Below are 13,612 nucleotides of genomic sequence, written 5' to 3'. Positions count from 1 at the left end.
GCTGCTGTTCCACACAGCGCCAGAGTATTGATCATCAGGGCTATTGTGAAGTAATACAAAACCCTACAAAAGTCACTCAGGGCCAAGGACCCTACTTAGGAAAAGACAGCATTGTCCAATTAAACATAATTGGATATGTCTGACCACCAAACAGCTTGCCTTTTTGAAGATGACACAATAACTTGCAACAGAGTTGGATGCTCATGAGGGAGTAGATAAAATTAGAAGCATGGGCTAAAGCTGTAGCAGTTAAGCTTTGATATCAACAAAAGCAGGGTGATGCGTTTTGAGTGCAGAAATCCATTACACTGTCTGTTGTTCCTGGCCAGGCGGACGGTAGTGCACACCTATCACTATCCTTTTGCCCCTTATACATGGAACTAGCCGTTGAGCCCATAAAAACGGGCTAGTAAAGCAGGGGGGGGGTTGAAAGCCCCCCCTGGATAGGTCGCTGCCGCCCCTCCCCCCCCGGAGTCGCCGCCGCCACCCCTCCCCCCCCCCAGAGTCCCCTCTGCCACCCCCCCCCCCCCACCCGGGCCGGGTATGTGGCTTCAGTATTCAAACCGCCGGAACGTAGCACACAGCTCATCTGAGCTGCCGTCGGCCTTCCTTCGTTCTTCTCTGCATGTGTTCCGCCCTCGTGTGATGTAACGTCGGCAAGGGCGGGACACAGGCAGGTAAGGAAGGCCAACGGCAGCTCAGATGAGCTGTGTGCTGCGTTCCGGCGGTTTGAATAGTGAAGCCAGGTACCCAGGCCGGGTGGAGGGTGGGTGGCGGTGGCAACTCCAGGTGGGTGGGGGGAGCAGTAGCGGCAACCCTGGGGGGGGAGCGGTGGCGACGACGGTTCCCTCACTCGCAGGTGCGCAGGTTCCCTCTCTGTCACGTCCCCATCATCACATATTGACGTGGGGGCGTGACAGAGAGGGTCTCTACTGCGCATTTGCGAGTGAGTACGCCTCTTGCCATTTATATGTTTGATTTCTATCCATAGGGATTTCTGTTTTCTTTCCTGCAGAATTTTTAGTCTATTTGATTCAAGGCCCTCCTTAACGTATAATGCTACCCCTCCACCAATTTGATTCACACTATCACAGCGATATAATTTGTACCCTGGAATTGACAGTGTCCCACTGGTTATCTTCCTTACACCAGGTCTCAGAGATGCCTATTATATCTATTTTTTCATTTAGTTCAACATATTCTAACTCTCACATCTTATTTCTTAGGTTTCAGGCATTTGTATACAGACATTATAAAAATGTTTGTTGTTCCTAGTTACAACTTGTTCAGCAGTTGACAGTGATAATTTGCAATCTTGAACATCTGTCTGCTCTTTATTTAAAGACACCTGGTCTACAATGGTCTCTACTGCAACCTTGCTATCGGGATGCTCTATCTTCCCTGTTTTGGTAATATCGTTTGCAGATACTTTGTTTCAAACCATGCATTTTTGAGCAACTGTCAGCCTTCCCCCAGTTTCTAGTTTAAAAGCTGCTCTATCTCCTTTTTAAATGTTGATGCAAGCTGCCTGGTTCCACCCTGGTTAAAGTGGAGCCCATCCTTCTAGAATAGGCAAAACGCTACCCTGGAGGTTCTGGATTTGAGCTTTCTACCTAAGAACCTAAATTTGGCTTTAACCTCCCTCCCACATTTTCCTATGTCATTGGAACCCACATATACCAAGACAGCAGGCTCCTCCCCAGCACTTTCTAAAATCTTATCTAGGTGCCTAGACTGAGGTCCGCCAGCTTTGCACCAGGCAGACAAATCTTCATGTCCACCAGCCACCCAGCTATCTACCTGCCAAATGATCAAATCTCCAACTGCAACGGTTGTTCTCAAACCCTTCCCTCCATGGAAGGGTTAACTTGTTTTTCTGCTGTAACAACTGTGAGGATTTAATGCCTGCTCTTCTTTTTCCTGCAAGCATATGGCAGTGTCCCACCTTCTCCGATGATGCATTTCCTGTTTCTGCAAGGGCGGGACACTGTGTGAAGGGGGAAGGGAGAAGCTGGAAGTGAGCCTGCAGTGGAACCTTAGGTATAATTCGGGTTCCTCTTTCCCACATGCATCACTTTGCTCTTCTTTACATTAAATGTCATCTGTCATTTGGATGCCCAGTCTCCCAGTCTCGTAAGGTCCTCTTGTAATTTTTCACAATCCTCTTGCGATTTAACAACTTTGAATAACTTTGTTCCTTCAGCAAATTTAATTACCTCACTAGTTACTCCCATCGCTAGATCATTTATAAAACACATGATGAGGCATATTTTCAAAGCACTTTGGGAGGCTAAGTTCCATAGGTTTCTATGGAACTTTGGGAGGCTAAGTGCTTTGAAAATGAGCCTGATAGTAAATATGTTAAAAAGCAGAGGTCCCAGAACAGACCCCTGGGGAACCGCACTATCTACCCTTCTCCATTGAGAATACTGATCATTTAACCCTACTCTCTGTTTTCTTTTTTATTATTATTATTATTATTTATTTATAATTTTAATACATTTTTAACAAGGATAAACCTTGTAAGAGAAATGCAGGCAAAAATTAATATAAAATAATAATATTCCATTCATATTAACAAAGTATTTAACACTCTAAAGAAAAATATCTATTGGTGCATTTATACAAAATAATATTTTACAACCTTTCTTAGACCACAATAGTGATGTGGGAGAGAAAAGAGTTAGAGAAGATTAAAAAAAAAAAAAGAATAATCTATCATAGGTATAGGCTGTTATTAACCAGTGCTTCATTACTTTTCACTTCACTTTCTTCATCTCTATAAACACTTTTAGCTGTTCCGGTGAAAAGAATGTATATTTTGTTTGAGCCAGCTTGACCACGCATTTGCACGGATATGCAAGAAAAAAGGAAGCTCCAATATCAATTGTATTTTGTTTTAAAGAAAGAAATTGCTTCCTTTTTTGCTGAGTTGACTTAGTAACGTCAGGGTATACCCAAACCTTAGCACCATAAAATTGTGACTTAAGGTTTTTAAAGTAGAGTCTTAAGATGGTATTATAATCTTGCTCAAAAACGAGCGATACAATGACTGTAGCTCTGTTCACTATTATGTCCGAGGATTGTTCTAAAATATCAGAGATAGTTTGTAAATCAAGATTATCTTTAACAGGACCATGACCCCCATTTCTAACAGGAATATAGTAAATCTTGTTTAGCGGAGGTATAGCCTCTGAAGGAATATTCAAAACTTCCATCAAGTATTTCTGAAAAATAATAATTAGAGTTTCCACTGCTATTATTGGAAAATTGAGTAGACGGAGGTTTAGGCGCCTGTTAAAGTTTTCAAGTTGTTCGATTTTATTCCTAATGTCCAAAGAGTCTTTTGTTACCACATTTTTAAAAGAGTTTAGGGTTTCAACTTCTTTCTTTATAGCTTGGACTTGCATCGATAGATCATTCTTAACAGAATCTACAGTACTTTGTAATTCTTCAAATTTAGTGTTTAAATTGACCACATCACCTGACGTTTTCTGTAGCGTGGTGGAAATCTGGTCCAACATCACCTTCAAGGTCAGTAGAGTTTCCTCCGAGGTCTGCACCATGGTAATCAAACTGCCCACAGAGCCCCGAGTTGCCGTTTGCATGCCTGGGTCCTCCACTGTCGTCCCTATCGACGCGTCATCGGAGCCGATGGAGTTTCCCGCCAGGACCGCTCTCAATGCCGGGCTAGGAGGAATAAGCGAGGTGGACGGTGGTGATAAGGAGACTTCCTCTCCCGGCGGGGATTCCGCTCCTCCGGCTTCCCCCGCTATGGGATCCGCTCCTCGCTGCAGTCTGGTAGCACCGGGAAAGAAACGTTCAAGGGACGTCTGAGCTGGTGAAGAAGTTGAAGTGGGTGGAGGTACCAATCTCACAATTCCTTTTCGTTTAGAGTGGGGCATTTTCTATTTGAAAAACAAGAATTGTTTGCTCATAGACACGAGAGCGTTTCAGCAATCAACCTGTGCGGCAGCCATCTTGAATCTCTCTCCCCCTGTTTTCTATCTTTTAACCAGTTTTTAATCTACAATAGAACATTACCTCCTATCCCATGACTCTCCGATTTCCTCTGGAGTCTTTCATGAGGTACTTTGTCAAATATCTTTTGAAAATCCAGATACACAATATTGACCGGCTCAGCTTTATCCACGTTTGTTCACCCCTTCAAAGAAATGTAATAGATTAGGCTTATGTCAGAGTTTGGTGTGGTTTTGAGTCCTGGTGCAGCAAATGGCCCCTGTCTCCCTGGAAGGCTCAGATCCCTGGTATTTGGGGCTCTCCTAACTTGTCACTTGCTCGTAACCTTTATCTTGTCTTCCTCTCTTCAATAGTCCCTTTCCCTATGTGTCCTTCTGTCTGTCCTACCCTTATCCTTATTGGTCCTGTCTGTCTGTCTTGATTTAGATTGTAAGCTCTTTTGAGAAGGGACCGTCTTTTCTTCATGTTCAATTGTGAAGCGCTGTGTATGACTGGTAGCGCTATAGAAATGATTTATAGTAGTAGTAGTAGTAGTGAGGCAAGATTTCCCTTCACTAAATCCATATTGGCTTTGTCTCATTAATCCATGCTTTTGAATATGCTCTGTAATTTTGTTCTTTATAATAGTGTCTACCATTTTGCCTGACACTGATGTCAGACTCACCTGTCTATAATTTCCCAGATCATATCTGGAACCTTTTTTAAAAATCAACGTTACATTGGCCACCCTCCAATCTTCTAGTACCATGCGTGATTTTACATATTACTAACAATAGTTATGCAAGTTAATTTTTCAATTCTATCAGTACTCTGGGATGAATACCATCCAGTCCAGGTGATTTGGTACTTTTCAGTTTGTCAATTTGTGCCATTACATAGTAACATGGTAGATGACGGCAGAAAAAGACCTGCATGTTCCATCCAGTATGCCCAACAAGATAACTCATATGTGCTACTTTTTGTGTATACCCTACTTTGATTTGTACCTGTGCTCTTCAGGGCACAGGCCGTATAAGTCTGCCCAGCACTATCCCTGCCTCCCAACCACCGGCTCTGGCACAGACCGTATAAGTCTGCCCAGCACTATCCCTGCCTCCCGCCACCAGCTCTGGCACAGACCGTATAAGTCTGCCCTGCACTATCCCTTCCTCCCACCACTGGCTCCGGCACAGACCGTATAAGTCTGCCCAACACTATCCCCGCCTCCCAACCACCAGTCCCGTCTCCCACCACCGGCTCTGGCACAGACCGTATAAGTCTGCCCAGCACTATCCCCGCCTCCCAACCACCAGCCCCGCCTCCCACCACCAGCTCTGCCACCCAATCTCGACTAAGCTCCTGGGGATCCATTCCTTCTGCACAGGATTCCTTTATCCCACACATGTTTGAATTCCATTACCGTTTTTATTTCCACCACCTCCCGCTGGAGGGCATTCCAAGCATCTACTTCTCTCTCCGTGAAAAAATACTTCCTGATAAAATTAGAAGAATGGTGAAAAGAAACTTAGAGGAGCAGCTGATACAGATGTCTTTCAGTTTCTCTGAATCGTCAGGTTTGAATACCATTTTTGGCACTGTATCTCTCCCAAATCTTCCTTGGTGAAGACCGAACTAAAGAATTAATTTAATCTCTCTGCTATGGCTTTGTCTTCCCTGAGTGCCTGTTTTACCCCTCTGTCATCTAGCGGTTCAATTGATTATTTTGCCGGCTTCTTGCTTTTAATATACCTAAAATAAATTTTACTATGTCTTTTTGCCTCCAACGCAATCTTTTTTTCAAAGTCCCTCTGTCTTACTGATCAGCTCTTTGCATTTGACTTGCCATTCCTTATGCTGTTTCCTTATTATTTTTATTCAGATCCTTCTTCCATTTTCTGGAGGATTTTCTTTTAGCTCTAATAGCTTCCTTCATCTCACTTTTTAACCATGCCAGCTGTCATTCGGTCTTCCTTCCTCCTTTTTTAATACATGGAATATATTTGGGCTGGGCTCCCAGGATGGTATTTTTAAACAGCATCCACACCTGATGTAAATTTTTGACCTTTGCAGCTGCTCCTCTAAGTTTCTTTTCACCATTCTTCTCATTTTATCATAGTCTCCTTTTTGAAAGTTAAATGCTAACATATTGGATTTCCTGTGTGTACTTACTCCAAAGCCAATATCAAATCTGATCATATTATGATCAATGTTATCAAGCGCCCCCAGCACCATTGTCTTCTTCACCAGATTATGTGCTCCACTAAGGATTAGGTCTAGAATTTTTCCTCCTCTCGTTGGCTCCTGTACCAGCTGCTCCATAAACCAGTCCTTGATTTTGTCAAGGAAATTTACTTCCCTAGTATACCATGATGTTACATTTACCCAGTCAATATCTGGGTAATTGAAATCACCCATTATTTTTGTGTTCTCCATTTTGTTAGCCTCCCTAATTTCTGATAAAATTTCTACATCTGTCGATTCATCCTGGCCAGGTGGACGTTAGTACACTCCTATCACTACTACTACTACTATTTAACATTTCTAAAGCGCTACCAGGGTTGTGCAGCGCTGTACAATTAACAAAGAAGGACAGTCCCTGCTCAAAGGAGCTTACAATCTATCACTATCCTTTTCACCTTTACACATGGAATTTCAATCCATAGGGATTCCAAGATGTGTTTTGTTTCCAGAAGAATTTTCAATCTATTTGATTCAAGACCCTCCTCTACCAATTTGATCCACCCTCTCACTATGACAACGTGGATGCAGAAGCGCATAGGTTTGTTTTCTTTGGTTTGGGTGTATGGGGATGACGGCTGCGCGGAGGGGAGGGGGGGTGATTAACCTTCTTGGCTTCAGTGGTTTTTGATGTCTTGCCGTCTTGCTTCAGGTGCCGTTTGGCTCTGCTCAGGTGCTGTGGTGTCTGTGTGTGACTCAGTGGGGCAGGCTAATTTCCTCGTGCTGTGACGGTCTCTGGGCGGCTCCATTATGCTGATCACTGGGTGACACAGGGTTGGATTTAAACACAGCCTGGGGCTGCCTTCTGTGTATTATTTTCTTTTGCCCTTTTCTGGGGAGCCTCACAGCTTCATCTCTCGGCTGAAAGCCGCTTTGTAGGTAAGTTCTATCAATTGGTCGAGACATTTCATTTGTAGCAGCGTCTGTATAATTCAATGTGTCTGTGATTGCTATCTGAGGAGCCCTTTCTCTGGAGAAATACACTGCAGCTGTGTAGGAAAACAGAGAGATCTGTGACAGGCGCTGTGCTTGATAAACTATACCCATTCTTTTCTTGTTGTTTTCCCGCTTAGAAATCTGTTTCTTATGTCATTTAATCTCTCTAAGCAGAAAGGGAGGAGGAGGAGGAGGAGGAGGAGGAGGGCTACCTTAGCCTACAGCTGGTGCTAGGATTGGCAGTGCCATGCTGATAAGTTGAGGCATATTTTCAAAGAACTAAGTGCTTTGAAAATGAGTAAACCACTGTCTGAAGCACTAAACTGACCCTGTAAGACCATGGCTGTGTCTTTCCCCCACCTAATATTTCGTTCACTTTAAGCACTCTCTGATTCCTAGCTCATACTTGTAGGTACCATAGTCATTGAGGGCATATTACAATTACTATTTTTATTTGCACTATAGGAAACAGGCTACTCCAAGTTATTTGTAATCTGTCCTGTTGTTGGTTAGGTCCTAGATAATAATATAGGCAGCTGTGATACTGGTCCTATACCGCTTTCTCCTGACAAAATAAATCGAACTTGAAACATTCATCTTAGAAAACTTGGAAGTGCTTCAGCACATGTAGATAGGATATTTTAAACATGTAGAAGCTTGAAAGGCACAGATTCAAGGGATAAGATTTAGGCGGTGAAAAAAAAATATCAGTATAATCCTATAAAGTAGGTCACTATCATACATGTAACTATTCCGAATACTAGCACAGACATGGGTGTATTTTGCAAGAGGGCAGATACAGGAGCAGGCATGAGCTGGACCTAAATTTATTTATTCCTTTGAGCTCTTCTACAAATATTGTGCACTAATTTTAGTAAGACTCCTTAAGTTCATACCCGAGCCAATGGAGACTTTGCACTTATAGTATACAAGCAAAACAAAAAGTAGGACTTCTTTTTAAATGATTTCTTTACACACAAACTATATTTCTTATTCCAGCAAAAATAAAAAAGTAGGACTTATGATTTAATTATAAATATTAATACATGAACTATATTTCTTATTTTAAAATATTTAAATCATAGTAACATAGTAGATGACGGCAGAAAAAGACCTGCACGGTCCATACAGTCTGCCCAACAAGATAAACTCACATGTGCAATTTTTTGTGTATACCTTACCTTGATTTGTACCTGTCTTTTTCAGGGCATAGACCGTATAAGTCTGCCCAGCATTATCCCCGCCTCCCACCACCGGCTAAGCTTCTGGTGATCCCTTCCTTCTGAGCAGGATTCCTTTGTTTATCCCACGCATATTTGAATTCCATTACCGTTTTCCTCCACAAAAGACACATAAATGTTAAAAAGAGACTGACAAGACTGTGTTCATTACTAGAATTCAATGGAAATGTGTACCTAAATAAAGGGAAAACTCATTTATACCACTGCTAAATAGATGACATCCTTTGTGGCTATGTTTCATCTTTGGTCCCACCTTTAAGTGTTCATAAATGTAAAAAACAATCGCCAAAGTGTAGGGTGCAAAACCAATAATGTTCCAAAAATTGTGCACTTAAGTTGTCTGCTGGACTCAGCTGGATTCCAAAAAAATAAAAAAAACTATTTAGAATGTTTGTTTTGAATTTTCTCCAACCATACCTGCAATACTTAGGTGCTAACACTACTCTAGACACATTAATCCCCTGTTAGGCTAGTATCCTGTAAAGAGAAAGTAGGTGTCTACAATCCAATATAGGGTAGTAGGTCCAGTAAGGTGCTCTTTAGGTGCCTAACTGTAAGTGCTGTGTCATAGAATTGCCCCAAATGTGTATTTCCCATTTTTACAATGTGAATGTAAACTTCCTATCAGCTTTTACCATTCCTCCAAGGCAGGCAGAAGTTTTCAGCATCATTTCAGCCAGAGCTAGAAATGAGTGATTGAGTGGCCGGTTGTTCTCACCCCTTCCCCATTTAATAGCCTTTAAAATATAAAAATATACCTTTGGGAGCTTCACTACTTAGTTGGCTGCATTTATACATATTATTGACTGGAGTATAGCTGTTCTACATCAACATGCAGGCATTTTCCCTTTCACACACATGTTGCATTCAGGTAGCCACCAGTATTCCCTTATTGGTAATATCCTGCATAGATGTGTCCAGAATAGCTATTTCATGACTTTCAATACTTTTTGATCTAACACCTCTCTTCATGGAGGTGAGTACATAATAAACTCTATTACAGAAACAATAGTAGATTGAAAGTGTAATACTTCCAAATAAATATTGCATCAGTGCAACACTTCCAAAAATATTCTGCATTGATATTCCATAAAATGACATTAGATTATAAAAGAGAAAATTCAAAACCCCTAAAAGATTAGTGAAAAAATCCATGAGTGCCACTGTACATAATGTGGGGGGGAGGAGTAATTTTCAAACAGTGCACTTAAATGTAGGGAAAAGTACATGCATCTACTATTTGTATGGGTACTTTTTCTGTGAAAATTTATTCATGTACTTTTGGAAATGCGCTCTTCACCCCAGCCCTGATCTCAGGAGTGGCCCCCCAATACCTGTGATATAAGAAAACCCAGCACTAAACACTTTTAAATCAAATATCTTAATTGGTATGTGAACACCATTACACTGTGAACAAAAGCTTCAGAGGCGACTCGTTTCATACTAAATCACAGCCTGGTGCCTCACTGAAATAATCAGCTTCAATTAATCGTCCACGGTACTTTTCTAAAATTTTCTCACAAAATACTTTAATCATCCCGTATCAAAATTTACTTATTTTGTGAGAACATTTGATAAAAGTACCGTGGACGATTAATTGAAGCTGATGATCATTTCAGAGAGGCACTAGGCTGTGATTTAGTATGAAACAAATCGCCTCTGAGGCTTCTGTTGTGTAATGTTGTTTACATACCAATTAAGATATTTGATTTAAGTGTGTTTAGTGCTGGGTTTTGTTATATTGTGCTATAGACACCCCCGCTATCAGAAACTTGTGGGACTGTTTATTTGTGATTTATACCTGATACCCATGTACACTTTTTTTTTTTTTTTTTTAATGCCCAGCAATACTTTTGAACCAAAGAACTGTCATACTGGGTCTGACCAAAGGTCCAGCAAACCAGTATTCTGTTTCTAACAGTGGTCAATTCAGGGCACAGATACCTGGCAGGATAGCAAACAGTAGCAAGCTTCTATGCTGCTTTCCCCAGGTCTGTCAATTTTTTTTTTTCCTCTAGGAGTTTGTCCAAAGTTTTTAAAACCCAGCTGCATTTGCTACATCATCTGGCATAGAATTCCAATGCTTAACTGTGCCTTTAGTGAAAAAAAAAAATATTTATCTGAGGAGTTTAAAATGTGCTGGTCAGTAACTTCATACCGGTCAATATGCAGCCCTCCACAGTTGGCATTTGTTTTGTTTTTCTTTTTTAAACACTGATGCCACAGGCAGAATTAGCCCTAGATATTCATTGCTGGTCCATGTCTGGGCCTAATTAGGTATTTCCTGGCCGCCGGAGCATATATGGGTCCCGGCCAGTATTCATCTGGACCAATGTAAGACAGTTACACAGACTCTGGCTGAATATCCTGTCTGTTGGACTCCTATACCACCAATGGTATTAAAGGTAGGCTTGTTGGCAGGGGTCCTATATCTGTGTTCTTGTCTCCAGGAAGATATTTGTGGTGGGGATGGGGGGGCGGCATGTGCGTGTGTAAGGGCCCATCCGAAATACCGACTGTGGCTACGCCTCTGCTCATATGTCTATGTATCTGCATTGCCTGTTTATCCTATCTGTGTTTTGCATGTGGATGCCTGTGTCTGTGTATCTCTGTCTTGTTTGTGTGTTGAGAGGTGTGTGCATGCATGGATGTGTGTATTCTGTGTGTCTGTGATTGGGACGGGAGAGGAGGTGAGAGGGGAAGGCAGTTTGAAAATTGGAATTCCTTACTCACTATGTTACAATGAATCTTTTATGCTGCAGCTGTTGGAACTGCTTCTCCCATAGACATGTATTGCAGCATTTTGGGGAAGGTTTAATTTCTCTTCTGCCCCCACCACATAAAGAAACCTTACTTGTACAGCACAAAAGAACCAAAGTTGCCAATTCCGCGGTTCGGCCGCACAGTTGGGCGGGTTTCACGTGACCGCTGCAGTTTTTTTTGAAAGCCGTGGGGTGGCCTTTTGCTGTCGCAGCCGCAGGTTCTGTTTTTTTCCTGCAGACCAATAGAAGCCCTGTGGAGGTGGGCTTCTTTTAAATGCCTGAGCGCACCTGCACAGTGGCAGGAAGACTTTGAGTCTCACACAGTCACTCTCTACCTCTTCAGTCTGCCATGCGCGGTGAGTTCAGTAAGTTATTTTCTTCGTGGAGGGGGGGGGGGTCCGTTTATGATTGTGGTTACTTTATTAATATTTATAATGAATATATTCATATTTACCTTATTAATATTTATATTAATTTGGGGCGGGGAAAACTTGTTGCCATTTGGCAACACTGAAAAGAACTTTACCCAGCTGATCTGGCCCTTTCCTGTGATTGGAGCTACTATTCCTGTTTCCACTGCTTTCCCATTGGCTGGAGCAGACCTGCAGGACAGGCTCACTAATGGGGGGGGGGGGGGGGGAGCGTTAGAGAACTGCAGGTAGAGGTTATAAACGCAGAGAAATATCCATACACATTAGCTATACTTCTACCTTCCAGGCAATGGTGCAACAGTCTGGAATCCTGGAAAAAGCCAGACAGTTGAGATTCCTACTTTGAGTCTTGAGCATATCTCGGGGTCCCCTAAATATTTGGACCTGAAGTATGGGCCTAATTTGATGCTTTCATCTGGTCTTGCTTACGGCAATGGCCTGGGTACTAATTGTCAGTACACATAACAACCAAAAGGAAAACTGACTGTCTGTTAATTCTCATGTGAAAACTACTAAGAAAATGAAATATACAGATATATAATTCTTGTGTGTTATCTCTGTTCTGTGTTGTCAATGTGCTGGAGGCGGAGGAAGTTGTGAGTGTGTTTGAAGGTGGGGCAGCTAGGGGTTAATTTTGGGTTGGAGCAATTTGTGGGGTCGAGAGGTGGTAGTTTGAAGGGGAGTAGTTTTGGGGGTTGGAGGCAGTTTCCATAATTGTGGGGGTAGGTTTTGGATATACAGGTCAGTTTCAGAGTCAGCTTTTGGGTGCTGGGGAAGTTTTAGGGATGGGATGTTTTGTGTAGTGGGGGGGGGGTAGATTATGGTAGTGGCGGCAATTTATGGAGGAAAGTCGTTGGGATGGGGCAGTTTGCAGAGTTAGTTTGCCCCCAGATGGATAGACATTCTCAACCCCTTTTGTAAATTCTTTCCAAATTTGATGGATTGGAAAGAATAATTTTGATAAGACAGAACAATTTTTAATATTGTTTTTGTTAGATTGATATACCGCACTGTGTGGTATATAAGAGGTTTGTTTTTCTTTTTTGTATATTTTTGTAAGAGAATTCATAGATTACACACACAGCTGTTCTGATGTCTAATTAGAGTTGGTGCTAAATAAGTCAAACACACATATTGCACCATGGCAAAGATACCCACTGATTGGTGGTGAGTACAATGATATGGCTCTTGACTGTTAGGACTAATATCCAATCTTTCCTATATATAATACCTTGAAAATGGTCCTGGACTATTTAAGATATTTATAATTTATAGCATCTCTGATATAGGTAGCATTCACAAATATAGAAGCTTATATCTTTTTTTTATTTTCCTTAATGGATTTCTTGATTAGATTTTGAGAATCAACAAACACCTTCCTCAAGTCAGAACAGAGGGTCTGATGCAGAACGCTATTGCAGGTTACAGCACAACCTTAATGAGCGGTTTCACCTGCTTGTTAATGGCCACTGTATGTTAAAAGGGTTTCTGCGCTGAGGTTTACTCCTGTGGTAGATATCGGCGCACAGCCTATTAAAATGCATGCTAAAAAGCCTGTAGGCTATTCTGCAGCATGCAGGTCTATGTGCTAATGTCTGTCGTGGGGGCTGAACCCCAGAAACATACCGCTAGGTATGACGCTGGCGTAGGGCCAATGCTGACTGCTGTGGCCTCTGTCAACTTCCTCTCTGCCCCACTCCAGCACAGTTCCATCTCCTTCCCCCAAAATGACCCAGTGCACACAAAGATACCTCCCTTCTTCCTCTCAACAAAATTATTGCCCTGATGTCTCCCCACTTCCAATTGTGGCTCGGGCACTGACAGGAAGGATGACCTTTTGACAATGAGCTGTGGATTACTTCAGCAATTTTAACATTTTTTTTTTTATATTTTAGCTTGAATGTCATGGGGAAGGAAGATTATGCACTTGAGGAAGATGGCCCACTTCAGTATACAAACAATGAAGCTGTTACACAGCAGAGCTCCCAGGTAATAATGTTTCCCAAGCCCCCACCCCCACACTATTTTGATAAGTTATGAGAGA

The 13,612-nt window shown here is 42.1% G+C and overlaps 1 protein-coding gene across 1 annotated transcript in view; it reads left to right on the top strand.

Annotated features, from left to right (window-relative positions):
- Positions 1-6,909: 6,909 nt before the first annotated feature.
- The window catches only part of SLC9B2 (solute carrier family 9 member B2), a 90,771-nt gene continuing 84,068 nt past the window's right edge, over positions 6,910-13,612 (top strand). The window contains exons 1-2 of the mRNA XM_030190759.1: positions 6,910-7,077; positions 13,464-13,557. Coding sequence (XP_030046619.1) covers positions 13,474-13,557 — 84 coding nt within the window. The 5' untranslated portion in view covers positions 6,910-7,077; positions 13,464-13,473. The remainder of the gene's footprint in view (positions 7,078-13,463; positions 13,558-13,612) is intronic.

Source organism: Microcaecilia unicolor, chromosome 2 (genome assembly GCF_901765095.1).
Source record: "Microcaecilia unicolor chromosome 2, aMicUni1.1, whole genome shotgun sequence".
NCBI classification, from domain to species: domain Eukaryota; kingdom Metazoa; phylum Chordata; class Amphibia; order Gymnophiona; family Siphonopidae; genus Microcaecilia; species Microcaecilia unicolor.
The sequence above is the reverse complement of the archived record's forward strand: the minus strand, read 5'-3'. Positions and strand labels throughout refer to the sequence as shown.